The 27,901-nt window shown below is 53.2% G+C and overlaps 6 protein-coding genes across 6 annotated transcripts; 2 read left to right on the forward strand and 4 right to left on the reverse strand.

The window, feature by feature from the left end:
• Positions 1 to 471: 471 nt before the first annotated feature.
• YTH1 (RNA-binding component of cleavage and polyadenylation factor) lies at positions 472 to 1,239 on the reverse strand (the record flags this gene model as incomplete). Its single annotated transcript, XM_053195466.1, has 1 exon — positions 472 to 1,239. The coding sequence occupies one exon, from the start codon at positions 1,237 to 1,239 to the stop codon at positions 472 to 474; it is 768 nt and encodes a 255-aa protein (XP_053047119.1).
• Positions 1,240 to 1,922: 683 nt separating this feature from the next.
• Positions 1,923 to 3,213, reverse strand: N0V96_000331 (uncharacterized protein; the record flags this gene model as incomplete). Its single annotated transcript, XM_065755907.1, has 5 exons — positions 1,923 to 2,421; positions 2,476 to 2,677; positions 2,735 to 2,752; positions 2,810 to 2,879; positions 2,950 to 3,213. 5 exons carry the CDS (start codon positions 3,211 to 3,213, stop codon positions 1,923 to 1,925), a joined length of 1,053 nt encoding a protein of 350 aa, XP_065615147.1.
• Positions 3,214 to 8,693: 5,480 nt separating this feature from the next.
• On the forward strand, positions 8,694 to 9,946 carry N0V96_000332 (uncharacterized protein; the record flags this gene model as incomplete). Its single annotated transcript, XM_065755908.1, has 4 exons — positions 8,694 to 8,882; positions 8,938 to 9,169; positions 9,233 to 9,801; positions 9,857 to 9,946. The coding sequence occupies 4 exons, from the start codon at positions 8,694 to 8,696 to the stop codon at positions 9,944 to 9,946; spliced, it is 1,080 nt and encodes a 359-aa protein (XP_065615148.1).
• Positions 9,947 to 16,322: 6,376 nt separating this feature from the next.
• VPS53 (Vacuolar protein sorting-associated protein 53) lies at positions 16,323 to 18,929 on the forward strand (the record flags this gene model as incomplete). Its single annotated transcript, XM_065755909.1, has 3 exons — positions 16,323 to 16,365; positions 16,422 to 18,214; positions 18,267 to 18,929. 3 exons carry the CDS (start codon positions 16,323 to 16,325, stop codon positions 18,927 to 18,929), a joined length of 2,499 nt encoding a protein of 832 aa, XP_065615149.1.
• Positions 18,930 to 21,658: 2,729 nt separating this feature from the next.
• Positions 21,659 to 23,254, reverse strand: N0V96_000334 (uncharacterized protein; the record flags this gene model as incomplete). The annotated part of the gene is made up of 3 exons (XM_053195470.2): positions 21,659 to 22,579; positions 22,627 to 23,139; positions 23,222 to 23,254. The coding sequence occupies 3 exons, from the start codon at positions 23,252 to 23,254 to the stop codon at positions 21,659 to 21,661; spliced, it is 1,467 nt and encodes a 488-aa protein (XP_053047123.1).
• A 768-nt stretch (positions 23,255 to 24,022) lies between these two features.
• On the reverse strand, positions 24,023 to 26,086 carry N0V96_000335 (uncharacterized protein; the record flags this gene model as incomplete). The annotated part of the gene is made up of 4 exons (XM_053195471.1): positions 24,023 to 24,954; positions 25,041 to 25,383; positions 25,474 to 25,744; positions 25,836 to 26,086. The coding sequence occupies 4 exons, from the start codon at positions 26,084 to 26,086 to the stop codon at positions 24,023 to 24,025; spliced, it is 1,797 nt and encodes a 598-aa protein (XP_053047124.1).
• Positions 26,087 to 27,901: the final 1,815 nt, after the last annotated feature.

The raw sequence follows: 27,901 nt of genomic DNA on the forward strand, positions 1-27,901 counted from the left end.
GGATGTCACACCGAAAAAGGGGTTAACTGTACCCAAAGATGCATGTAAATATTGAGGAATAGCCGAGAAGAAAAATAAGAACTCCGCCCCTTTAGCAAGATGGACTCATGATTAATGCAACCTCAATGCTCAGAGATCCTAGATGGACTGGCCTGTTAAGTGCCAAATCTACCAATTGAAGTCTGGTCATGTGCGCTCACGGTATTGGGAATCAGCGCGCGACTGCATCTGCTACAGATACAACGGTGCCGAGTGGCTAATTTTCAAACAGTAGAGTCAATCTGAATCATGAAATTTGGTATCATTGAATATGTTATGGGCCAGCATTCGAACAATGCTGCCACATTCCGCCGGCTATCCTCTAATGGCTCCCACGCCCTCGCAGACTGCCCCCGACTTCGCAATCTTAGTCGAAGCAGCATAGTCTCAAGTCCAAACATGCCCCCATCACCTCTTCCATCAAGGCCTCTCTCAGTGACCGCCACGTCCACGGTATCTCTTATTCCCGCCGCCGCGCCACCGGCCTCCACGACCACCATGTCTCCGATCTCCACCATGCCCCCGATCATCATGCATATCCCGCTGCCTCTCCCCCCGATGCTGCTGAAACATCTCGCCCTCTTCCCTTTCCCCATCCTTCTTAATCTCCCCTTCCTCGCCCTCAACCTTGGCACTCGGCTTCTCCAGGTCCGTCCTCCACCGCGGGTGCGCACCGTACTTGCATCCGGGGCCCTCCGGGCAGAACCCGACCAGGTAATACACACATAACTTCCTCCTCACGTGTTTCTTGCTGCACCGCGGACCCAGTGGACAGAAGCCCTTGTCATAGTGCGGACACGGCGGCAGCTTGGACTGCGGGTCAATGTGCAGGTACAGGCACTCCTCGCCGTTGGAGCAGTAGCCGTTGCGCATGAAGAAGTTGCACTCAGGCATCTTGCGGAGGTTGTACTCGTGCAGGAACTCGCACGACTCGCCCTTTTTGCAGAGGCCGCGGAGCCAGTGCTTGCAGACCAAGGACGGCCCTCCCGTCGGGTTCGAGGAGCTGGAGGAGGCGTGGCGGTCTGGGCAGGCGGCGCCGAGAGGGCAGTGGCCCGCGAGGAAGGGCTTGCATTGCGGGCGGTCCGAGGAGAGCTCGTGGCGGTAGGTTTGGCGGAGGAAGGGGGTGAAGGCGAAGGAGGTTGCTGTCGCGGCGTGGGTGAGGATGTGGTTTGTTTCTGGCCGGGGGGCGACGGCTGCCATGTTGGGTGAGTTGCTGGGCGCTCCGGAGAGCTAAGGGCGGGCTTTGAGGATATGTCGCTGTTCTGGCTCGCGGGTTGTCGTGATGGGGGTATTGTTCGTCGGGTTCACGTTAGGTGTGCTCGGTCTTTCGTCTAGATTGATCGCACCCGATTGGCACTTTTTGCGTAGCAAGGGTGAGATAAAAGTGGTAGCGTTTTCTGAAGTGGATTGTTGTGGAAGGGAAGGTAGAACGCGACTTAAGCTTAAGGTAAGTAGGTTGGCATTGCAGCTTCGAAAGTTTGAACGATGAGATTGGCCAGAAGCTTCACCCAGGTTGCGTCGCCAAACAAATTAGTCAGCACCGAAAGCTTCTATGGGTCAGGTCACATCATGCACGCCCCAGACTTGTAGTTACCTTGTCCTCCCTGTTTCTTCAACAACAAATTACCTACCTACCTGGGGCATAGCGAGAAACCATAATTCTTGCCCTACAGGGTCAATACCGCAGCCATGGTTCCAATCCTGCAAGCATCGGTTTTGAAAAGACCCAGACACCAAGCAAATCGTTGCTTATCAGAGGGCGGCTTGTGTGCTGAGCAAGTTCAACCTTGACATGATCAAGCAATATGTGCATTATCGAATATCTTCTGTGGCTGACTATGAACTTTAATTAAGCGGAGAGCAAGCCAGACTCTCCCCGCCTCTCAGGCCTCACCGTCAGATGATCCTGCTTCAGGGCCGTCGTTCTCAGGCGCATCTTCAGGTTTCTGTGCGTACCAGAAGTACTGGTTCATGTAACGGTGCGCATTTCTATCCTTGATGGCCTTCCTAAGAGTCGCCAGCCATACCTGCCCCTCAATCGCCTCAATACCCAACGCCTCGAAAGGCTTACCGGCAAAGGCTGCAGCAACACCGCTGAGCGCTTCTTGCATGTATTTGCCAACGAGACGCAACGTCGGATCCTTTGGCCAGGTTCCAATGGGGCATTTCTTCACCTCGCATTGGATGTTCTTGAAGCCGGCTGCCTCGAGCCGGGGCTTCATATCGCGAGCATTGTGGAATTGAAGGCCAAAGAGGCTGAAGGCTTCGTTGCCCATTTCCCAGAAGCGTTTGACCGTGTCATCTTCCGGAACGGTGCCGTCGTCGCACTGGACTTCTCCGTGGAGCTCCTGAAATTCGATCCAGCCGCCGTTCTTCAAGTGCCTGCATGAGAGTTTGAGAATCATATTTGTCAACCATTTATGGACCTTGACTTACTTGTACGAGCTGGCAATAACCTTGTCAATTTTCTTCAGCGACATTCCCATCATGCGGAAGTGGACCAGATCAAAGTTGTCACCATTCAGCCAATCATCCTCAGCGTCATCCACGAGGAATTTGACGTTGGGGGGAATCCACCCCGGCTGGATTGGTGATAGGTCGATGCCCAAGACTGTTGTTGTAGGGAAAAGGTCGGCGACTCAATCAAGGTTAGCACTCAGAAGCTACCTCTCGTTATCAGGAATATTGGATTCACCTTCAATTGCCCAAATGCCTAGAATATTTTGTTGGTTGAAATATTGCAAGAACAATCTCACTCAGGATTACGTACCAGTGCCCGTTCCAATATCGATAATCTTTTGAGGGTTGTCTCCAATTGGTGCATAGAACAACTTTCCATCCTAAGATCGGCATCACAAGGTCAGTTTACATCTAGCAGGCATGGTTCTATACGCCGCGGAAATCACTCACGCAAAGTTCAAGATTCATCACATGCTTCATGTTCTCCCGGCCCTGCTCCTCGTCATCGTTTGGCAAAGGATAGCGGCCATGGCGGTAGCTGTGGTAGCGACGTCCATTGTCGTACTCGTGAGAATAGACGCTGGAGGTAACGGAGGCCGACTCGACGGAAGACACGTCCCAGTCCACAGGGTCGAATTCGTTCTCATCCACAGGCCCCGCGGCCGCTTCGATGATGGCGGGGTGCTGAAGAGCGGGATTGGCGTTGCTAGACATGGCTCCAGATAACTGTCCGGTCCACGGGGTGTCCTCGAAGCTAATCGGCGGAAGAGAAGCAGGGGATCCCAGGCTCGAGTCAGACACCACGGATGCTATGCCTAGCACTAATGCGCACCGTAGAGTAAATGGCGCCTGCGGACTTGGCTGCGCTATGGATGGTAAACAGTGGTATTTGGTGGATTTTCGAGTTTTTTCCCTAGACCTTTAAACTCGCATGTAGCCAGGAGAAATGACGAGAATGTCAAGTTTATCACCGCGGTGGAAATTGAGACCTCGGAGACTCGGAAGAGTGGGAGAGCCGGGAGTATACTGAAGAACAACATGTGTTCTGTTGGTTCCATCTCACCCGGTTATGACCCTGTCCCCATGTTACCGAGTGAGGGGACGCAGCAGCATCAGGCAATGCTCCAACGGACAAGAAACACTTCATTGGGTGCCGGCCGAGGTTTAGGCCAAGGGGCAGCAGAGATTGGTAGGTGAGTGACATGAAGACAGGGGGATTGCTCCGCTTTTGCAAGCCAAGCGGCACAGGATAATGTTTGTCCAGGAAAAACGAATAAAAAGATGTGACAGACCGGGCCTGATGGAAGAACAGTACTGAACTGTGGGCTCTAGACAGCCGTTTTCCGGCGAGCTGCATGGTCAATATTAGAATTTTTCCGTCATGAAGGGGTTGGGAACTCTGAATGAGGGTATCGGACTGGGTTTGTGTTGATGATAGGTATAGGAGCGAAGTCGAAAGCAAGCTATGATCCGTACTGGCAGCGGCCCATGTTATTGAACCGCACGACCATGGAAGAAAAGCGTACGAATAGCTTCCAGTATCTTTTGCAGCATCTGGGGTTCGTTACGGCGTGACCTCAACATTCCCTGGGCTGAAGCCCTCACGCTGGAGCTGGGAAATAAAAGACACTGGAGGAAACTTGTCGACGGGCGTTACCTTGTAGACAAGAAAGAGGAAACAGCGATTGCCAAGTCTTCAGGGCATCGTAAAAGGTACGATTAGGTCAGGTCAGGCAAGATTGTCCGAGCTGGCAACCTCAGAGATCGGGGAGCATCCAACCAGATAGCAGCGGAAATTTGTCGCCAGATTCGAGCCGTTGAATGACCCCTCATGTTCTTGCTGAGCCGGCCCGTCGCGGTCACGCAATCAGGAAATGCAACCTCAGAATTTAGGTTTTTACTATTCGTAGTGCCCCTGCAAAGAACATGTAATGCTTGCCATCTGAAGTTGAACCGTTTTTGGGAACAATTTGACGCGGAAAGAGGCGAGAACTTGCCAGAACCTAGGTAAGGTAACTGACAGTGTACGACAATGTAAAGAGAAAGGTGCCTGCCTATTCAGGCATGCTGAAGAAAGAGCCCGTTGCCAAGGAAGTCAAGCAGGAGGGATAGAAGGAACGAACAATTCTTCCATTTTAGTCAAGTAGGGAGGACCCACCTTCTTCGGCCGTCCTTTCCTTCGAGCTCCAAATGTTCCCAGGGTTCCAACAATCGATCCATCACGGATGGTTTAGCTCAAGGACGTTGACCCGTGCATAATGACAAGCGCCTTCCCTTTTTCTTTTCTTCTTCTCTTCTCTCTTCTCTTGCATTCGACCTCATTGCCGGCTCCTTTGTCCCAGATGGAGGAGGGGCTCTGCTTGCCGAAGCTTCCTCATTGCATCCATAAAGTACCGTAGGCAGGGACCTTCAGTGTATGGACATTCTTTGCATCTTTTACCCAATCGCTTGACTTGTCTCAGGATCCAAGTATCTTTCAAGTAAGTTGAGGAAGGCAAGGTGAGGTAGGTACCTGCCAGTCCTGCCCACCTGCCCGAGAACTCGAGACAGAGATGGATGGACCCAGCCTGCGGTACTTACACCTTCCCAACTTTCTTTCCTCCGAAATCCAAACTCCAACCTCCTCCTTCCTGCAGCTGCAGGTGTGGAAAGTTACACTTTGCAGGCAGGCGGAGACAAACCGGACCCTTGGCCTCCTTCCACAATACCTACCTTACCTTACTGTACCTTCAGGTTCTGGCATTTGGGACATGGAATGAAGTGGGAGGAAATCCAATGACCCCGCACCCTTTGGCTGACGAAATGTTTGCTCCAACAAAGCCACAAATCCAACGACATCGTTTTTTTGTTTTTTCTCTCGCTCTCCCCTCTTGCTTGCTTCGGCCATGCTCCCGTCTCCTCCGCCTGTTTTCAAAAGCAATTCCAATCAATAGCTTACCTAGCTACTCTTCAGCCTATTTCTCCTGTCGCTTTTTCCCGCTCATTTTCCCTCGCGGGCGCCAGTTGTTATAGCGCGTTTCTGCCATGTTTTCATCTGCCATACCGCCAAATTTAGAGGCGTGCGCCCTGCCCTCGTTCTAACCAGGCCGAAATCGTCTTGGCGTCTTTTCAACATCGAATCTCTGACATGCTTCTCCGATACGGAGAAGACAGAACGCACAATACGATGCCTTCTTCAGACCCTGACTAGAGTTTGCCTGGGGTCCGTCAACTTTTGCCCTCATGGCATCCAATGGCTGAAGCCGACTACTGCGACTGACTTACATATGGGGCCCTGCCCGCATATCTTCGTACGTACAGACACCAACGACAGGGTGCTGTGTGGGCACACGGGATGCTTATGGCAGGATCACGGAACCACGTTACGGATCAACGTTTGAGACCTCGATTTCACTCTTGATCGACCTGCCAGAGAGAGTATGGGCACACACAATACAGACGTCCTCTTATAGCACTGTATCTTTCGTGGGCCCATACGACTAGGCCGGCGACGCAACTCAACGAGACACGGCCAGTGCTCTGGACGCACATCAAAGACAGCACCTCCATGTCCGCTTCGCCGTCGACTTGCCATTGGCCCCGAATTGCACCAACAATGGGCAAACAAGACAACAATGCGCCCTCGCATATCGGTCACACCATGCAACTATCACCTATTCATCGATACCCAACTCGGCCATCCCTCCTGCAATGACCTCATTTATCCAAATCGTCGGATTTCCCAGCAGTCAGGGCCGCTTCCAATGTTCCGTCATGTGCTGCCAGCGTGGCATGCAGTCCTTCTGCACCCATCCTCCACCTCAACCCATCGACTCTGTCGGCTGTTTCCATCGTTTGGTGGGGCACATCACGCAGCCAAGCTGCTGCTACATGTCCCCCTCGACGACCCCTCCCCTGCCCATCAACTCTCGCAACTCTGCTACTGGTCAAATCGCCCTCTGAGACGGCCGTCCTGAGAGACACAATTCCAGTTTGTCACTTGTGCTCAAACCTCGACGCAGACGCTCCCTCTGCCCAGCCCGGCTTGTTCGACGCTCAAGTTCACCGCCTGAAGTCGATTCTCCTTGCGTGTCCGTGTGTGATTCACTGACCAGCCCCCGGCCTGCCGGCGCAGGAGCTGGGATCTACCCACTTCAAAAACAACAGACACCGCCGTACCGCCCGAAGGTTTCAGTGCATATCGATTCGCCAGTCGATCCACTCTTTGCACGTCAGTGTGATGACCACTGTCTGTAATGGCTCAACTCAATCCAAGGCGAATTCGGCCCTCGCTCATCCGGCCACGGGTAGCAACTGACCCTGGGAGATCGGGAGCGAGTGCGGGATACACTCCTCGGAAACGTCGGTGTGAGCGTGGCACAGCATGCTACTTGATCCATCTCAGGGAAGCAGGTTGTTTTAGAGTTTTGGTACACCACAGCAGAAATACCGCCTCGCTGTCTTGCCGCACGTCTTGTCGTCTTAGTCTGGCAACGCCTCATGGATTCTCCAGCCATGCTTTCTTTTTTCCAGGCCGGTTTCCCTACTTAGCTTGCTTGCTACTAATAGGGAACTCCTAATCATGGACGCGATCAAACAGCTCGAAGCCACATCCAGGGACTGGGGTGTTTTCCCCAGCCTCGGCATCCTAGCTTCAAAGGTTTCTCACCTTTAAGCGAACATCTCCCCCCCCAGGTTACCAGAAATATCAAATGACAGAGGAATGACAACCAGGTTCCAATGTCGCTTCGTGGCTGATGGTGGCGCTCTCCAGAGCTAGTCGGAAATAACAAGCATGTCTCGAACTGGGTTCCAAGTCATCGACCAGTTTCATGCCGAAATTAGTCTTGCTGCGAGTGTTCGTTCAAATCGCCTGTTTCCGTGGTTCGGCAACCCGATCCGGTTATGGCAATATCAACGTCCGTGTGCAAGAGCCGAAAGAACTTCCCATGCAACGAGGCTGGATGACCAGCTGTGGAACACTCGAGATCCTCCTGGAGCGTAACTAGTCTGCCGACCAGCCCGACGTCTGATTGCCAGAGAAACAGGCACCACAGGTGCTGAGCCCATCATTGCAGCTCGCTAGACCAAAGCTCTCCCCCGCTATCGCCCTGTCGCCGTACCGCCCTGCCGTGGGCACAATGGCGATGTTCGCATTGGCGACCGAGAGTAACCACGGCAGGAATGCGGCTGTTCACCACTGTGCTCGCGTCTAAACAATAACACACCAAGGCATGGACATGGGCGTTGAGGACTTTTGGGGCGATGGCTCCCTAGCTACATAACAGCTAAGACCTGCATGCAAGGCCGGGCGAGCGTGGAGAATCCAGCTGGAAGACGCAGAAGAAGTGGACGAACAAAGATGAGGAGGAAGAGGAAGAAGGGCCAAAGTAGCGGTGCGTTGCGCAGGGATCATTCCTGTTCGCTGCAACCCTGATCGTCAACTGCCGCCAAGGGTCGGTGGTCGTGGCCGAAGGCCGGCTTCGAATTGAGGGAACAGACTCGCGCTGGTGCTAACTCACATACAGAGAGAAGAGAGAGTCAGGACGCCGACGAGCGAGCGAACTAATCAAAACAACGGCGCCAGTGGCCGGGCATGGCCGCCCTACCACGATGCCTTGCAATTTGGCTTTGGCAGCCATCTTCTCATCCTTCTCCGCCTCTTCGTCTATGGTACATGGACGTTTCTCTCACTCGTTCAGATCTCTCATATATGACTTGACAAAAAGTCTCAACACCACCCATCCCCCTGCAAGCGCAAATGCATCCAAGTACTCACTCCCTTCGCACCCCCCCATGATCCATCCTTCACCCCCAACCCAATTATGTCATGCATCATGGCTTCAAAGTATCCTGGACCCTCTTGTAATTTTGATACCCGTCCCTTCGTCTCCACCGCCTCGGACAAGGCCTTATACTACCTTGCCTGTCCTGCGTTCGCTCACCGTCGCATTTGGCTTGTCACTCCCGTGCTGCGGTGTCTAGCCAGATATATAGACACTTCTCCATGCTGTTTGGAGCCACAGAGGTTCGCGCTTGCTGCCTGACCGAACAGCTCATTGCTCAAACATGCAGCTTTGGGTTCAAGTCCTTTTCTTCATATACTGTCCTTACTACCGTTCCCTTGTCACATTGACTGTCAGAGTTGCTTTTCTTTCAGACTTTTCGAACCCTGCCTCTCTTTCTTGAACGGTCTTATGGCAACCAGAATCAAGATGAGTTCTTCATCGTCTTCACGCAAGTCGCGCAGAACGACTAGCATCTCCAACGTCATGTACACCAACGCCGTCTACTTCCCCAACGAACGGATATACCAGGGCGACACACCCGGCGCCATGAACTATGGCTGCATCAACCATGTGTATTACGCCTTTGCAAACATCTCGCCCGACGGAGGGGTTTTTGTGAGTATCCCAAATCTGTTGGTCGTAGAGGTTGACTAACCAAACCTTTGATAAGCTGAGCGACGAGTGGGCCGATGCCCGCGCACCAGTTGATGGCGTCCAAGGTGGCCTAGGGTCTCTCATGCACCTCAAGCAAAAACATCCCCATTTGCAAGTTATTCTGTCTATCGGGGGCGGCAATTCCAGTGCCGTGTTCCCCGTGATAGCTGCGAATACGCTCTACAGAGATAATTTTGCCAGGTCCGCGAGAGGCCTGGTCGACGCGTCGGGCTTAGATGGCATTGATAGTGAGTTGGCTCGATTATACCTGCCTCTGCATTAGTGGGATGTTAGCTCACATCGTCAATCAGTTATGTGGGAGTATCCTTGTGATTCCCAGCAGGGCCACCATTTCCTCGCTCTGTTGGCGGCTGTTCGTCTTCATATGCCCGAAAGTCATTATCTCCTTACTGCTGCGCTACCTGCCAGCCGAGCGATCTTGCAATACATCGATCTGCAACGAACGGCCGACTATGTCGACTACCTCAATCTTATGGCGTATGATTTCGCCGGCACGTGGACACACAGAAGCGGCCATCACGCGCAATTGTATGCAATGAGCAAGGACGAAACGTCGGGCGCATCGACCGTGCAATATCTCGTCTCGCAAGGCTTTCCCTCGCAAAAGATCCTCCTCGGCATTCCGCTTTACGGTCGCAGCTTCCTTCATGCTACTGGGCCGGGACAGAAGTTTAAGGGAGGTGGTGGGAGCAATGGGACATTCGAGTACAACCAACTTCCCCGTCGGGGGACGAAGGAAGTCATTGACAAGAAGTCTATTGGAGCCCAATGCGTCGGAGGGGATGGCGGCTTCGTCACTTATGATAACCCCGACACGGTGAAGATGAAGGCTGCATTTTGCAAACAGAAGAGTCTGGGAGTATGTTTTCCCCCCATGGTACCATTAAACGATACATGTGCTAATGACTTGGTAGGGGCTATTCTACTGGAGCGGACCAGCAGACGCAAAGGAGAGCTCACGGAGTCTCATAGCCACCGGATTCAGAGCTCTGCATAGTTCCTGACGGGCCCATTTTATCAGAATGGACCACCTAGAGTGCGTCCAAGACATTCAGCAACAGTCCGCCGACACGTGTCGGTAAACCTCGGCCTCACGGGCCGGAAGGCAGTGACGGACAGACGATAATCGCATTTGCGCGGAGTAAGGGGATCGACAGCATCTGACCAGGGGGGCGACATGGCGTTCTTTCTTTTTTCAATTCGGCGACCTGCATCACGGACTTGTTCGTTACTCGATTTTCGACATTTGCTCAGATTTTACGAATGATTCCCCCTTGAACCTTTTGATCGACGTATCACCAGGCGGCGGCGGCATGACTGGATTTTGGGGGCGGGGAAAGGACACTTAAAATTTGGGGCGGCTGATGATATCCCACGCGTGGACCAGGGGTGGCGGTGTAGCTGACTTTGCATGGCATCAAATGGCTTCTCACGATTTCTCTACCCTCACGACGGTTTGCATCATGACTCATATTATAGAAGACAGCGAGACGAGAAGGGGTGGCATTGTGCGGGTTATCTGGTGGATGGGAAACAATTTGTATTTCTTGGTAGGCGTCTGGGCGCGTGGGACGCCGTTGACTCGCGTGGGCGGCTCAGTCTCTCAGTCTCACGGGCTCTTACGACGAAAGCCGGAGGCCCGGAGCAAAGTCAATGGAGCACAAAGACCTTTTTTTTTTGGTTCAGAATTTCTGCCCTTCCTTTCACGATCGTGAGATTTTTTTGTGTGTGGTGGGCTGTGGGTTGCAGTGCTGCAGTATTGCACCCACGCACGGCATTGTAGCAGCGGGCGGTCCTCTTGGAGGGGACTTTGAGGGGCACCGAGGGGGAGCCCCCTCGGATAGGCCAAGAGGGAATGTGGGTGTGTGGGTAATCGTTTTTCTGTGGGCACCTTTTGCGTGGGTGTGTGAGTGAGGCAACCCACGCAGATCGGCGCGGGGCAATGATATTCTTTACTGCGTACTCCGTACCAAGTTACTATACCATTTTGATAACCTCCAAGTGGGAATGGGAGAGTTTGCTCCAAGTGGGAAATGGAAGGGCGCAGGGAATAGATACTTGGAGCCTTGGAGGGGTTGGATCATGGTCATGGATAGAGAAGGGGGGCAGCAGGGCAGCAGGGCAGACTTCGCAAAGGAAACGGCCGGGGTGGGGAAAGCCCTGCTGGATCGGAGCCCACTCCGAGATACGGGAGACGGAAGCGATTCGGTAAGCCGTGTCTGGGCTGGGGCTGCGCGACCGCAGGCAACATACCGTTGCCGCACCGGGTGAGGTGGGAGGGAAGGGAGTGGAGTGCAAGGGCCAATCCAGGGTTCCTCGTTTGTCGATCAACAACTGGGATATTGTACGGGATGTTGTGACCGTGGCGGGTTGACAGAGCCCATTGCTATTCTGGAGTTTAAGCGTGGTTTCGCTGTGTGTATGGAGTTGGAAATGTAAGGAATGGTAGGCATGCGATGTACGTTAGGGTGGGGGTGGACTACCGTGCAGGTGTATCCAATGGAGGGTTGTGGTGGTGGTGGGATGGAAAAGTATGCAGGTCGACCGATTCGGAATGTGATTCCATCATTGTCAGCCCGTCGTCGTTGCCCGTTTCCGTGACCTCTTTCTTGTTGTTACGGGCGTCGCTGAGACGGTGCTCTGTTTTTTTTTGAGATGCAGTGTGTCGGCTAAGGTAGCTAGTACGCAGGTGTGTGTTGATGGGAGCACGGGATAATACGAAGTATCCCAAAACAGTAAACCCTTCCAAAGAGCTGAGGAATGTGCTAACTACCTCAGGGAGAGGCGATTGAGATAAAAAGTGGGTGGTGTAACTGAGCTGGTAATTCTTCGGTATTTCTTGATCCCGACTTCATGTGGCTTTTTCTTCGTGTCGCTACCACACACACACACATACATACACACACACACCCCTGGCCTCGTTGTTGGCCTAGCTTGCTTGCTGTCATAGATGGCTGATTTCTTTTCTGATTGATTCAGCTGTGTTGGTTCGACATGATTTTGAATGGCAATTAGATTAATCGTATTTCTCCTGCACACTTAGGACAAATATGTCGGAGAGAGTCATGGCCCTGCATATGAGGCGCGCATCAACCGTTCCTCATTCGATGGGATGTCGAAAGAGCCCTGCTGTGCTGTAGGATGTGTTGGGATGTTAAATGCGTGCGCATGCGTGTCTTTCGTGGTGATGAATCTGCAGTTCTCATTCGGGATCACCCAAACGGGGGTAAATGTGAGAGGTTGTAATTGGGGGAGAAGAGGGGTGTGGGCGTCGAGTGGTATCCAATGGGGGATTACAGTTGAGGCTGCTCTGTCGATCGGAAATACGGGAGATTGATAAGATTGGTTGCTATTCGGGGGGTTTCTGTTCCAAGTTTTCGACTTGTTTTCGTCTTTCTGTCCCATTTCGCCCGTAAGGATGATGTGCTTATCCTATTTGCCCGATTGAGAACTTCGGCCAAGTAGGTATGCGTTGTACCTTACCATGTGTATCCGTAGTCGCCGCTAAAGGCACGATCAGAGTTTGGGTTACAGCACACTAGAAGAAAAAGTCCCATCAGTATTTTCTAATGAAGGTGACATATCAAAATACCGTTCCAACGCAACAGCTGAAATCTGACCAGAGACACACCACGGTGGGTGATACAAAGACTGCGGGCTGCTGGATCGGGATGGTGTGTAATGGCTTGACAGGGGGGATGGTTCACTTTCAGGTTCGGAATTTGGGTACACAGCAGGCTCCGGATGGGATTCTTGGAAACGAAGGGGGGGTAGCAGAGATGACGGCAGAAAGTGGGTGTGCTGCACACGTGGGTTCACATCACGGGAACAGGTACGGGGTCGTGCTGAACCAGACAGTCAACGCTCGATGACGATGATTCTGGCCTAGTGAATTCATGGTTCCGAATAACATGGGTGTCGGTGAAGGGATGAGGTGAGATGAGGTGAGATTCCTCGACGAGAATCGATGTTGCGGTGTGTTTTGCGGTCTGGATCATGGTTCATGTCCAGAGGTTTGGTGTGGTGTATTGGGGACGGAGTAGTCGGGACGCTGGGACACTTGGGGTGTCGGTGTGTGCTAATTAGTGTGCCTCGTGGGAAAACTTGTTCGTAGCTCGGTTTCTGCTCTTAGTCACGGCTACCATCTTCAGAGGTGCTTCTAGCCTTTTGAACCGGTCCCAGGCGCAATCGTCTTACGTGCTAGTTTGTTGATGGCGTCGTCTTAGGCCCAGGGGGATCTAGGAGCCGTGACGACGACGGTGTGTTTGAGGCCCGATATAGCAATCGGGCTCTGACGCGCGCCTCCGCCCGGGAAACTTGATCAAGGGACGCCTCGTTTTTCCCGTCTTGCTGTCCAGGTCCATCTGCCCGCACTGCCCGGGATAGCCTCCTTCAGCTCCTCACGCTCGTTTTCTGCACAAGGCTGCCTGGCTCCTCATTAGCCTCGACGAAAGCCACGCCTTGGATTCATCGAGGGAATGGAAGGTACCCAGCATGCCAGTCTAGCACGAGAGCGGGAAGCCGATGCGACGCACTGACTCGAGAGAAGGCGGGTTAAGCTAGATGGCCTCGATTGTGTTTTGCTTTTTTCCACGTGGGAGAAGGGCGGGCCGCCTTGGTCTGGCAGCGGTGCAGAATGTCTGGTTTCTTTTTTTCTTCCCGAGATGCGACGGCGCTGTGTTGGAGAATGAACGGCGCGCTTTTTTGGTTTGGTAGTATCGTAGTAGAAGTGGAGAGCGTCCGTCATGGCCGCCCGGCAGGCAAAGTGCGGTGTGTCGTAGAAAGTGGTTGAGTGGGCATCTTTGGACGTCGGGCGTTGGCCGCCCCGGCCGATTGCGGGATGGCGGGGATGAGGGATGAGAGGAGGGGGCAGACCGCAGGATCTACGGTGCTTCTCGGGGTTGCGAGGGTATGAGAGGCCCAAGAAAGAATGGGAGGGGGGACGAGGAGGGGCGGATTTGCCTAGATTTACATGACTCGGTTATCGGGGTTGAGCCTTGACGGGATGATGTGCTTTTTGCTGAAGAATTCTTCGGGAAGACCAACCCGGAATGCTTAAAACGACGTATGCGTGACGGGGACGTGGCAGGTGATATGGCAGGTGACAATAATGGGGCGATATAGGACAGGGGAAATGCTGACTTGCAGCACAATAGAACCTGTTGGAGCAACAAGTCCATTGTCAGATGTGAGGAGCTAGATGCCTGCAACGGGCTATGCCACGGTCGTTTCCATGTTTACGCCAGGTTGCGAGCGAGCCTGAAAATGCAGTGAAATGCCTCGTAACCGAGGTACTTTGTGCTGACTGCTGTGTAATCTGTTTCCAGGCTTCCGCTCGCCTCCGGAGTGACGACGACAGGAGGGTCGGATCGGAAAGATCGGGGTCACGGGGGGCAGCGGGGATGTTGGTTATGCCGAGCAGAACCGGGCGTGGGGGCCCTTCTCGAGGATATCGGGAGGCTGGGCTGCTCGGTCTCGGAAGACACGCTTGCCGCAAAGACCGAGATGGTGTCGAAATGAGACGGAGTGCATGTGAACATCGCGCCCTGACAGAGTTCTGACAAGTCAGACAAATGTGTTCGTCACCGGTCGTTCTAGGCTGGTGCCATAAGCGGCCGCATGAGCGAGTGTCCCCAAACATCCTTCCTGGCTGACGACTCTAGCCAGGCGACAAAGTTGACGTTGGATAGGTGGTGGTGTCTGACTGTCATCCGTCGTCTGATGTTAGCCGCCATGGTTGGTCAGTTATAAGATCGAGACATCCCTGGAATGGTGGGATGGTGGGCAGAAACTTTGACTATCGGAACATGCGTTGGTCCGTTGTTTTGAGGTCCGTAGCTTGAGTTGGGATATCCAAGCACCAAGCAATACGGCAAATGATGAGCCGCGTCATCTTCTGGCTGTGGTCTCCAACCGATTTGTGTGGCAAGGAAGTGGTGTAGTGATTCATTGTCTTTGATGTTGGCTACTCATGCGAATCGAGATTGATACGACACGAGCCTTTGCGAGTGGCTGGAGAATTTCAATGTGTTGGCAGAGTAGCACCTCATCTCCCAGGACCCCCTATCATGGCATAAATTGGAAGACATGGCTCACCCCAGCCTGTGGGTTGTGGTGTTGCTTCCAGCAACGCGGATTTTAGTTGACAGAGTTCCAGTTGCCCCTTGTCATGGTGACATTGGACATGGAGGGACATGCAATAGATTCGACATGGATTGCAGGATGTATTCGAGAAGTTGGTGCCGATATTGGCTTTCAAGTCTTCAGCCATTAGAGATACGGAGAGCATCTTATGAAGGCGTTTCTTGGTGTCGAACCTTATCCGCAAGAGTTGAATTGAAATGACGATAAGGCCATGGCCATATTCTTCGACGTGGCAACGAAGCAGTGCGGATGTCTCGCTGTAGTTGAGATGAGCTTGATGCACTCTGAAAAAAGCTGTGCGACTGTCTCCTAGGTCAAGCCAACGCAATAACCCGCTCAGAGGTAGGTCGATTTACCATCTGGTGAGGTTCCGCACTATAGAAAGCCCTAAAAACAGACCAAGTCGCAGATCTGGTGTGTTGCTGAAGGCTAAGGTTGTGGTTTGTGGTGCAGAAATTCGTCGCACGCCTATATTGTTGTGGATGAATGTTCCGTGGTCGTTTGCTTTAACTGCGTGCAACCCAGGGCCTGTAGTTCTTGAAGAGGCGTGGAAGTGGCGAGGAGGAGACTTCAGCTGGATGCATGGTAATTCGTTCATCTGCTTTGGATAGCAAGCAATATACACTCAAAGTCAAAGAGACGGTGCACAAGAAGCAAGATGGAAGAACCTCTTGGATCAAAGATTGTAAGCTGAAATGTGAGTAATGCAGAAGTAAGAAGAGAAGTTGCTGCAGCCGGGTTTCCAGGCGCCAGGGGCCGATATTATCCCAATGTGATTGCATCGTAAGGTACTAACTTCTAAGGCAGGCATCATGCAAGGGGTAAGGTAAGGTAGGTAAGGTACCTTACGGTAGGAGCGATCCATGTTCACCTTTCCGTATCGGAACGTCGTCTTAAGGTTTTGCTTGAAGAAGGAAGAAAATCCGACCTTTCTTTCCCCAGACTTTTTCGAGGTGGGACGATCCAGAAAAAAAAGGGGACGGCATAGCGTCTGGCGCCTGCCGCCTGCTTCCAGAACCTGAGGAGCTTCTCGGAGCGCATTCCGATTGGCCGCGGTAGGTCCCGCCGCAGATCCCCCCTGCGTTCCGTCTTAACACGTGACGCCATCTCGACTCGGAGCTCCCAAGACACGCAGCTCGACTCTTCAGGGAATCTGACACATGCAGCAACCTGTCCCGTCCAATCCCGCCAGATCACCATCTTCCAACGCAGACCAGGTCTACACGGATTTTCAGCATGAACGGGACATCAATTAGCGGGAAAACATCACTCGATGCCGGTACGAATTTCACTCCCGCTCTCGCTAGGTGCAGCTCATATCTGACCCTGAAGCAGCCGACTACGATCCGATCGACCACCTAAACCACCTATTTCCACATCCCTCAACCGTAACCTCAATCAGCCGCGTTTCCGATACACTACAGACTCACAAGAATGATCTTGCCGTCGAAATCTCTAGCCTCGAGGTCGCCCAGGCCTATGGTCCCGATTCAAGCCTCGAGCGCATGCAGTCCGCCCAAGCCGAACTCGCCCAGCTCTTCCGCAAGATCGAGACCGTGCGATCCCGGGCAATCCAAACCGAGCAGAATATCACTTCCATGACGGCCGATATAAAAAGATTGGATGGCACCAAACGGAACCTCACACTTAGCATGACCGCTCTGAAGCGGCTGCAGATGTTGACGACGGCATACGAACAGCTGAGAGGTTTGGCCAAGACGAGGCAATATCGAGACTGCGCGAGCCTGCTTCAAGCTGTGCTGCAGCTTATGAAGCACTTCAACAGCTACAGGAGCATCGAACAGATCGCCACGCTAAGCCGAGGCGTCTCAGAGCTGCAGCGGGAATTGTTGGAGCAGGTCTGCGAAGATTTCGAGATTGCATTTGCCAAGGGAGAGGTCGCACAGCGCAGGGGTACACTGGTAGAGGCTTGTCTAGTTATGGATGCCTTGGGCGACATGGCTAGGACGCGACTGATGAACTGGTACGTCAATACGGAACTACGCGAGTACCGTCAGGTGTTCAGGGGCAACGACGAGGCCGGGAACCTGGACAACATCGGCCGCAGGTATGCGTGGTTCAAACGCATGCTCAAGACTCATGAGGATGAGCACGCCGTGATTTTCCCACCTCATTGGCGCGCGAACGAATTACTGGCCATGGCTTTCTGCGACGGCACTCGAGACGACTTTAAGGGCATTCTCGAAAGGAGTATGCGCAAGACGGATGGGCAGAAGATTGACGTAAACCTTCTCCTCAGCTGCTTACAGGAAACTTTGGACTTTGAGCATGGCCTAGAGCGGCGATTTGCCAACGAACCGCGCGCCAGCATCGACACCCTGAGCTCATCCGATGACAGAGCATCGAATTTCCATGGTTCGATATCAACTGCTTTCGAGCCATATTTGAGCTTGTGGGTGGAGTCACAAGACAAGCAGCTGGCTGCAATGATACCAAAATACCGGAACCAGCCTCTACTCCCGGAAGATGAAGAGTTTTCCACGCAAGCCGTCATTTCCTCGGCCATTGAACTTTTCCACTTCTACAAACTCACATTATCACAATGCGCCAAATTGTCTACCAGTGACAGATTGTTGGATCTTTCCAAAACGCTGGCAAAATACCTCGACGAATACGCACAGCAAGTTCTTCTGCACATCCTGCAGAGGGCTGGACCTCAAGGTCCGCCGATTCAAGACGTCATTTTGGTGTTAAACACGGCAGATTTCTGGTCTACGAATACCACCCAGTTGGAGGAAAACATCAAAAAGCGCATCGACAATGAGCTTGTTGGAAAAGTTGACCTATCATCCCAGGCCGACGCCTTTCTTGGCGTGGCCAGCGCTGCTGTGCTGACGTTGGTACGTAACGTTGAGATCGCCTGCGAGGGATCTTGGCGTGAGATGCGTAACACAGGCTGGAGCACCATGGAGACTGTGGGCGATCAAAGCTCATATGTTGGTGAGCTTCTATCTTCCGTGAATGGAAAAGCCGAGGAGATCCTAGGCCTATTAGTCAAACAACAATACGCCAGAGCTTTTTGCGATAACCTGGTGGACCATCTCGTCAACGCCTACATTAGCAACATTGTACAATGCCGCCCAGTTTCCGAGGTCGGCGCTGAACAGGTACGGACACACCACATACAAGCCCTCATGCATATACTGACTCCCCCTCTAGATGTTGCTTGACAAGTATGTTTTGACGAAAGCATTTGAAAATCTCCTGTCATATCACAACAAGTCTTCGTCAACACCGCACGCGGCTCCAGCGGGCTATATCAAGCGAGTGAACCAGACAATGAACCGCATAGACCCTCTCCTCAAGACACTGCAAGTCCGCCCTTCGCCGCCAGAGGGCTTGGTTCAAGCATACTTGATCCACATTGCCGATCGCTCCGATACCAACTTTAGAAAGATTCTGGACCTCAAGGGCGTCCGCAAAGCCGATCAGGGCCACCTTGTGGAACTATTCGGCATCCACCGCGAGGGCAACCTCAGCGACAAGCTCGTCCAGCAATCACCGCTGCTCACTCCGTTGATGGCGACCACGGGACTCGGCAGTTCCGGTCTTGGGGCCATCAACGCTAGTACCGCCCTCACGAGCGCCAGTAGCGCCATGCCTGGGTTGCCGAGCAAGTTTGACGCGACCTCGTTGGGCGAGAAGCTTCTGAGCGCGGCGAGGGACCTGGGGCAGGGAACCGGTCCAGGGGGCATTGCCGGTACGGAGAAGGCGACCATGAATGAGAACCTGAAGAACTTTGGCAAATTCTTCCGGAGGGACATTGGAGGTTTCGGCGCAAGGTTTGGGAAGAGGGACGAAAGCGCTGACGGACAGCGGTGAGTGGGGACTTGTGGCTCAGGTTCAACGGATAAGCAAGCAGGGTCGGATAGATGATTGAATAGAATGGTTCCAGCTGCCAATGCCACTGCCACTGCCACTCTCACTCTGTGCGGGCTTCTTCATCGTGCCATGGACTTTCTCCATCCTTGAAGATATTCCACTCTCATCATCACAACAATCCATCTCCATCTGTTCCTTCCGCATCCCCCGAAGCGCAAGTCCGCTCATTCCCCTCAATGGTACTCCATCCACTCATCTCATATAAATACCCCCCAACCTTACGTAGCCGCTTCAGACAACTCTCAAGGCAACGATGATTAATGCCATCGACTCCCTCGGCACCTGAAAGAAGCCCTTGTGCTCTGGGATTCGCACAATGAACAAACATCTCTTTGTCTTGATATGCGATTCAAGGTCTATTACCTTACACCCGAACGCCCCCGTTCTCCGTCACGCACGTTCATCGTGCAAACATTGTTGACGAATACGAGTAAGTAGATAATGGACGGGCGACGAGCTATTCTATTCTATCTTATCCGTTCTATCCTTGGCCCTTTAGAGCACAAGGTCGCCCCCCACCCCTCCCCCCTCATCTCCCGTTCTTAAATCCACCCTACCTTCCCCAGGTACCATGGCAGACACTGAGGAGAGAAAGGACTTGGTCAAGAGACTGTGCTATACCTACAAGCACTGCTTTGTCAAGACACTCGCGGAGATTGAGCGTACCATGCTGGTGGGGCACGCCATTGACCTTCTTTCCTGGGGCGCAAGCTAACATTTGGAAGCAGTTGAAATATAATCGCGTCGAGCGGCAATTTGCAGCAGTCGCATTTCCAAAGATGGAAGAGGTAAGGTGGTATAAAAACAACTAACCTCACGCAGCCGTTTCGGATAATCCCCAAGGTGATTAATGCCATCGACTCCCTCAACACCTGAGGTTGTTCTTGCAGAAAAGGTTGAAAGCCACCATATCCTAATAGACAAACGTCCCGTTATCTCGATAAATAACTTAAGGGCTATTTAAAACCGTTCTTCATCACACGCGTTCAAGGTGCAAACATTGTTGGCGAATACGAGGGAGCGAGGGAGCGGGGATTAGTCTAGAGGATACGATCCTCCGAGATGTCGAACCCCGTCGACAGTCTTGATTATAATGAATCTCCCTCTCTGGCAAACCATCTTTCCTCAAACTCCTTGAGAGGCATTATTTTCGGTAATTTCAGTCGGGCACGTCGTTAGACGAGGGAGATCTTGATCTGATTGATTGTTTCCCGCTTCTCATGACTACAAGGCAGTCAAGTATGACTTGCAACTGTACCATACCATTTAGCGATGGCTCGCACAAGGTCATCAGCCCTTGCCCCATGATACAAATACCGCCTAACCTCACGCAGTCGTTTCAAAGAAATCTCTTAAGGCAACCGGTGATTAATGCGATCGACTACTTTACTTAAGCCTTGTGATTCCATGTCCTGTCTGGCCGGTACTAGGAATTTACTTTCTTCGATTTATTATTCCTAGAGATCTGCCTAGCAACAAACATCTCTTTCTCTCAATACAACAACCATCATCTTTTAGACACGTTCGTCATTTCAGCAATCGTTGACGAATACGAGCGGGGATATAAAGCGTAATGAATGGGGATATTGAGTGTGATGAACGGGGATAACAAGCATAATGGATAGGGACGCAAAGCATGACGAATGGGAGCATAAAGCCTAATGAACGGAGATAGAAAGTGTGATAAATGGTGATAGAAAGTGTGACAAATAGGGATACTAAACATGACAAACGAGGACACAAAAGTACGATAAACGGTCGTGGTTCCTTCAAGCAAGCCACCTCTGTTACCTTAATATACAAATTCCCCCTCTCATTATCTATCCCGCACGCCCAATATCCCAATCATTATTAGCAAATGCCAAACGGGGACAAAAAGCGTGATGAACGGCAGGTTCGTCATCATAGTTTTCCATCTCCCTTGCTTAATTGCTGTGCGTAGGCAAGTCTTGAGAGACTCATGCGAGATACTGAGACAAGGTTGTTTTTTTCTTTCGAAGGGCCCGCTTCCAAGAGAGCAGCTACTCTTCCATAGAAACCAGCTTATCGTGTCTTTGCAAGGAGTACGAAAGAACGCCTCTTAGAGGAATGGCGCCTTTAGGAGACAGACGATCTTATCATCAGCCCATTCGGGAACATGCGAGAGGGAGCGTGGGCAATAGAAAACAGCTATGATGAAATGAACCATAGGAGGCCGTATTTTCTCCTAGCACAGTTGACACAGAAAACGATCACAGGGACTGAGACTTGAAAAGTGTTTTGAGAGAAGGAGTGAAGTGAGCCGCAGGCTCAACCACGATACAGCACTGAATTACTATCATGATTATATGCGCTTAATCCAACGAGTAGTGATACGGGTGATGTCTTTCCTCTTTGGACACGAGTGGAGTTCGTCAATCATAGGCTTTTTTTCTTTTTAAAGAAAAAAAAAACCGTCCTCGCTGACATGGGCTAGATGGCTCATCATAGACCCATCGCCTAAGCGCATTCCTTGGTAGCCAAGAGTCGTTGGCGCCGGCCGACATCATCAGCCGGCTAACTCGTCGGCTCCTGTGCCTGTGCTTGATCAAGCATCTTGCCTGGGGTTTTGTTTCACGGGTTGTTTGAATACACTCTGTGAACGCACATCCCAATGTGATGCGAGGCATTCTAGCCAAAACCAAGTCCTTCTAAGACGACTTCCACACGTTGCTATCCAACTTCTCATCAGGCACAGCAACGAAGTCCTGGCCCTCGTCATTGTCGCTGCCATCGAGCGACCCATCATAAGAGCTCGTCTGCCACGCCGACAGCTCGTCCACGCGGCGGATGCCCATCATCCAGGAGACGAGACCGCGGGGCACCCAGCGGCCGACGAAGCCGTAGACGCTGGCGCCAAGGCCGACGCGGACGGTGCCGCTGGTAATGGATCCGTCAATGACGTCAAAGACTGCGTTGTGGAGGTGACGGAGGGAGCTGCCCTTTAGACCACGGATGCGGCCGGCCGAGATGGCGGAGGTGCTCTGCATTACAAAGTTGCGTCCGTAGGCGTGGCGGGCGTTCTCGGGCCACATGAGGGTCTCTGTGGCGTCGGCATCGATGCCGGGACCGCCTTCGAGGAGACCTCTCTGGGAAGGGTGGGTGTGCTTCGCGGGCTGGAAGCCGGTGAAGTCGAAGGTGCCCAACTGCATGTGGGTCACGGGGATGCCGAGAGGTCGGAGTTCTGCCGTCAAGACCTCGGTGAAGGCTGATAGGGCGGAGGAGACTGTTGCCTCGGGGGCGTGGAAGGGGGGGTTGATGGAGGAGATGATGGATGGCGTGAAGACGAGAACCTTTGGCGGCGTCCATTTCTCTCCGGGTGGGCTTAAGCGAGTCGTCAAGAGCGGCAGAAAGGCTTGGATGGTCAGGATGGGGTGGAGCAGGTGGGTGTTGAAGAGGTCTGCGAAGCTAGAGGGCGGGATAGTGGCGATGGGTGACGTTTGATAGTTGAGCGACGGGATAAGGATGACGGACTTGAGCTGCAGATGGTTGGGCCTCGTCCGCGGTACTGGGGCATGTGGTGATTGGAGGTACTGCGCGAAGCTGTCGATGGCGGCGCCAGCTCTGGGAGGCTTCGATACGTCAGTAAAGGTCTACACTGTATACCGACTTTACTCACATCCGTTGTGTCAATGGTCAGAGGCAGAATGTCGGGCCTTGCCAAGCTGTGCACCATGCTCTCATCCTCCTCAGCGTTACAAACGATATAAACAATGAATCCTCTCCTCTCAAAATCGAGTGATAGCGACCTAGTCAAGGGTAGTGTCGGTGAGCCTGCGATAACGACAACCTCGAGACGGCCGCCGTTCCTAGCCCGTTTCGCCCGGCGCGTCTTCTTGCAGAACCTGCTACTCCTGTATGATCGGTATGCGACGACTCCCACGACGGCGACGATGGCACCGGTCAACAGCTTGTGTTCCTTGACCCAGCCGTGCAGCCTCTCGTACCGGCTCATAGCTATCACCTCGATGGGAATGTGGCGGACGGGGGGCTTCGGCCGCACCGAATCGGGCAGCCATTCTGAGGAGGAGAGCGTCTCTCGTACGGCCTGTGCAGCCTTGTCGACGGTGGGGTTGATGAGGTTCGCGAGGTCGTCGGAGTAGCCCCGGATCTTGTTGGGCAGCGAGGACAGCTGTGGGAGAAAAGCGGCGGTGTCAGTAGAGCTCTCGTGATCACAAGCTTGGAGGTGTGGTGTGGGGGCGGATGATGCTTACAACGTCCAAGAACTGCTGGTCGTCTGCAGACATTTTGTCGGTTTCGACCAGTTATCAAGCCAAGAAGTACTGCTGAAGAGAGGAGTGTTGAAAGGTCCGGATTTTTGACGTCTAACAGCTTCTGGGGAGATGGGGGTCAGGTAGCTCGACTCTCAAGACGAGGGAAGGTAGGTCAGAAACTGGACTCGCGTAGGCGGCAAAGAAAAAAAGGTCAGCGACAGACCGCAAAAAGGCAAAGCACTCGAGACCAGCGCAGCAGGGCAGCTTCTTTCCGCCAAAAACGACGTGGGGAAAAGCCTCCGCCGTGTGGGTCCACCCGTTGGCGTTTCACTGGCTGCAGCAGCACCGAAGGGTCCGGGCTTGATCCGGCCGTCAGCGGTGATTGGTCGACGTCATCGCCGAGCCCACCCGTTATCGACCGGCACCCGTGTACGTACCTCGAGCTTTGTTTTGTTTCCCGCCGGCTTGCAACGTCACTGCCGACGCCGTCCATACCGATGCATGAAATCCCATTTCAATGTCAATACCCATCTCCAAGCAAACCCCCCCTTTACGCCCCTTTCCAGATCGAGGTCAGTTGTCGAGGCATAACAGTGACACAGCCCCTCATTTCTACTGAGAAGATCGATTCACGGGCGTAACATTGTGAAAACTTCTGTGACAACTTCAATTATGCATTCATCATTTGCTTCATACATCCATCCCATCAACCATATCGGGTGTTCGCCAACTTGATCCAGTCGACCAAGTAACAAACATCTTATAAACAAACATCTTCTAGAGCCCAGATACAGCCGGCTCTTAGAACACAAGACCCTTGGTCTGCTTCATCTCCTTCAAGTTGTAGTTCTTAATCATGAAAATAGCAATGAATCCAAACACCATCACCGAAGTGCCAGCAGCAAGCATTCGTGTCTGGGCATACCCGTACGCGTTCTGTATCGCAAGTCGCTCATCACTGCCTACGGGATAGCTCAGCTGCGTATCGAGATCCGCATAGATATCCGCCAGACTCTCCAGCGCAGACTCGGGAAGGTTACGCTCCAGAGCCTTTTCAAACGTGTTGGTCCAGATGGCCGCAGAGATGGTGTTGCCCACAGAGCCGCCAATGTTGCCGCAGACGCTCAGGAGCGCGAGCGCGGCAGCGACGTGCTGGTGATCCACGGCCGCCAGGATGGCAACCTGCATGCACAGGATAAAGACGCTGCCGCCGATGGAAGTGAAGATCTGGCACATGACCAGGTACCCGACGCTCTGGCCCGGTTGGCGGAAATAAATCATGAGACCCTGGCCAAAGGTATACAGCGGCACGCCGACCATCAGGAGCCAGCGGAAACGGCCCGTCTTGGCGATGGAGAAGCCGACGATGAAAAGGAGCACGCCCGAGACGACGTCAAAGGTGTTGCCGACGTAGCCCGCGTTGGAGACGGAGAGGTCGTTGACGACCTGCAAGAAGGAGGTGAAGTAGCTGTTCCAGCAGTAGTAGGCGACCTGGTACGTGATGTCGAGGACGCAGACGCCGATGACGGTCCTGTCGGAGAAGAACTCGAACTTGAGGAAGGGCTTGGGCGCTAGGTAGAGCTCGTTGAGGAGAAAGAGGGCGAGCACGACGAAGCCGGTGACGATCATAGCGATGATGTAGGCTGAATTCCAGCCGTCTGGAGCGGTGCTCGCGAGGGAAAAGGGGAGCAGGAAGGTGACGAGACCGCAGGCGAAGAGGACGATTCCCAGGACTTTAGTGAAGATAGTCAGCAATGTCCTCGAGGCTTGAGCAATGGCGGAGAAGTAAGTCATCCAAGAGGGGAAGGGGAAAACATACCGTCAAACTCGATCAGACCCCACCAGACATTCTGCACAAAGCTACGGCCGCTAGGCTCGCGCACCAGCGTGCCGCGCTTCTTGGCCTTGTGAATGTTCCACTTCAGGATGCTGTACATGGGCACGGCGACGACGGGCAGGACGATGGAGAAGCAGCCAAAGCCCCAACGCCAGTTGACGTTGTTGAGGAAGCCCTCGGCGGCCTTGGGGCCGGCGAAGGCGGTGATGATGTAGGGCGAAGAGGTGAAGGCGAACGCCAGTCCTCGGTTCTTGACGTGGGTCGAGTCCGCCGTGATCACGTCGATGCTGTACGTGAGACCGGACCAGCCGACTTGCCAAAAGACCTAAAGATTCCCTCGTGCATCAGTATTTTGGTCCGTTTTGCCTTGCGTGGCTTTGTCGATCTAAGTGCGGGAAGAAGTTGAGAAACTTACGGTAGCGGCGCAGTACGTGGCGAGGTTCTGGCTGGCGGCCAGCATGATCATACCCAGGGTCGCGAAGAGCACCATGAGCAGGAACCCCTCCGCTCGACCCCAGAGATCCAGGATCTTGGCCAGCGGGATATATACCGAAGCCGTCATGGCGCTGGACACAATGTCGATGACGGGGAGGAGCGAGTGCGACTCAAAGTCGCTAGCGGCATACGGCGTCAAGCTGGACAGCACGGAACTCTGGAACCCGTTGGTGAGGTACAGGAACCACATGCTGCAAAGGGAGAGGTTCCCCTCAATATCAGTCATACCGTTCCTCATGATGCGAGTCTCGCATTGTTGCGGGAGGTTCGAGGGAGTCTCACAAGATGAAGATGGCGATCAGCGAGTTCTTGCCCCACGTCAAGGTCAAAGCCTGCGCCAACTTGACACCATGCTGGACCTCCTGGCTGACCCTCTGCTCTTCGCCCGGCTTCTCGTCGTCGGGCGGGATCTCACCCAGTTCCTTGTCGTCGTTGTTGGCGGTATCCGGCACCGTGGTGATGGTCATGGGAGAGTCGTCGGCCGGGGCCGGCTTGCGGCCGAGGGCCTCACGAAGCTGCGAAATCACTGCCATGATCACTTAACACCAAAAGACACACAAAGTGCAGTAAGAGATGAATGACCAGGGAAACGGCCGGCGGTTGGGGGGTTTGCCTCGTAGTTAAAGACCCTTCCAGAGGAGGGCGCAAATATGTGCCGCCCTTCTAGCGTGCCACTTTTTGGTGACCTCGCTAAGTTCTGAACCATCCCGTCACGAAGTTAGCGGCCGGAAGGATTCAACTTGACCCACGCACACGGCGCACCCCTAACAACAGCAAGGTATGATCTGATAAGATGCGGCTACTCGTCCACACTTGCAGAGATCAGAGTTGAATAACGGGCACACACACCACCAGCGCGCAGGAGACCGAAGTCGGGGCCGTCTAGTGTGCTTGCTTGTGCCCAGGAACCGAGAGGTCGGGAAGCGACCCCATCATGGTGTCAGATGAGAGGGGGCCAGACAGATCAAAGGATGGTGTTGAGGTGGGAAGACAGAGACGGGATGGAAGAGCCCTGCGGACTTTCTGCGAAGGATCCTGCGAAAGCACAAAGCAGCTGCGGGCTTGGCGAGAAGAGACCCGTAGTGCCGGGTTCCCGACACCTTTTCAGTGGGATGGGTGGGCGAGGGATACTCTGGATGGTGTTATCTGATTGATTAGATTAGATGGGCCAGACTGCAGACTTGGCCGGACTTGGCTTTGCGGACCGGGGCGCTATCGCGGAAGGGGGCTGGCGCGGGGAGCTATTGGTAAGAGGGTATCTGAGCAGAGGCAACAGAATTTTTCACTTCTCACCACTTGGGTTGCTTGATGAGCTGCCTCTAGAGGGAGCCTGACTGCTGGGTCTTTTCCGAGGTTAGCTCACCGGATGTTTGTCTCCCAATAGCATCTCTTCTTCAAAGTAATCTAGCAGCCGCCTTCGCACTTTGATGCGCTTGACGATCCGGTCTCGGCCTCTCGACTTGGGACTGGAGAAGAAGTTGGCCCCGGAGAAAGGTTTCCGGGAGGGAATAATTGCATCTACTTGTTGACCCGCCCGAGCTTTTTCCAAACAGCGCAAACAGCCCCCGGTTAAATCTTGATGAACTCTTGGCTTCCCAGCCCTACCAGCTTTTGGCCCCCAGCTCTTGCATGGTAAGCCGAGGCTGCTTGAGGTATAGGACCAAATACCACAGCAACGCAGCGGTGACTAAAGAGAAATTGCTCGCGAAGATAACTCTTCAAGGAAAACGCAGGTTTCTGAGTCGCGAGTTGGCGGCAGAGAATTCGCCGGAAGATTACGGACTTATGTTCAATGGGCTGCCAGCGGGTCCTGCTCCAAGCGAACGTGATACTTCTTTTCTAGTAGATACCCATTACGTAGTAAGTCCGAGGAGCGATCTCCTAGTCGCCATCTATGCTGAGGCCGGCCCAAGAAGAGTTTTGTCTCTGGATAGCGCCGGTCGGTGCATTCCTCTTATCTTCCGATGAAGGCCTCCCGGAGGCGCGAAGTTCTGAAGCTAGCGCATTTTGTCTTTACGCAACAATCTTCATAATGCCGAAGCCTGTCATATACCAAATTGTTTGAATGATCCAGCTATGTTTTTCGGGTCGTCTTCGGAACGTGGGGTTTGTCGTTCCGCCCAGGTGGCGTGATCTGGACATTTGGTGCTCTGGGATTCCGCTCCTTCGACCATGTCAGCAGTCACCACGTCCGAGTCTGACAGGTTGCCTGATGGGTGAAGAACTGGTAGAGATTGCTCTTCAACCCGACGGTTTGTAAATGGTTTTGACTGGACAACAAAACGAGAGTTTGCCCATCTAATTCGATGTATCTTGTGTGTTTACGGGCCGGGACTCAAAAGTAATAG

Source organism: Colletotrichum fioriniae, assembly GCF_027942845.1.
Source record: "Colletotrichum fioriniae strain IMI 355084 chromosome Unknown scaffold_1, whole genome shotgun sequence".
Lineage (NCBI taxonomy): Eukaryota > Fungi > Ascomycota > Sordariomycetes > Glomerellales > Glomerellaceae > Colletotrichum > Colletotrichum fioriniae.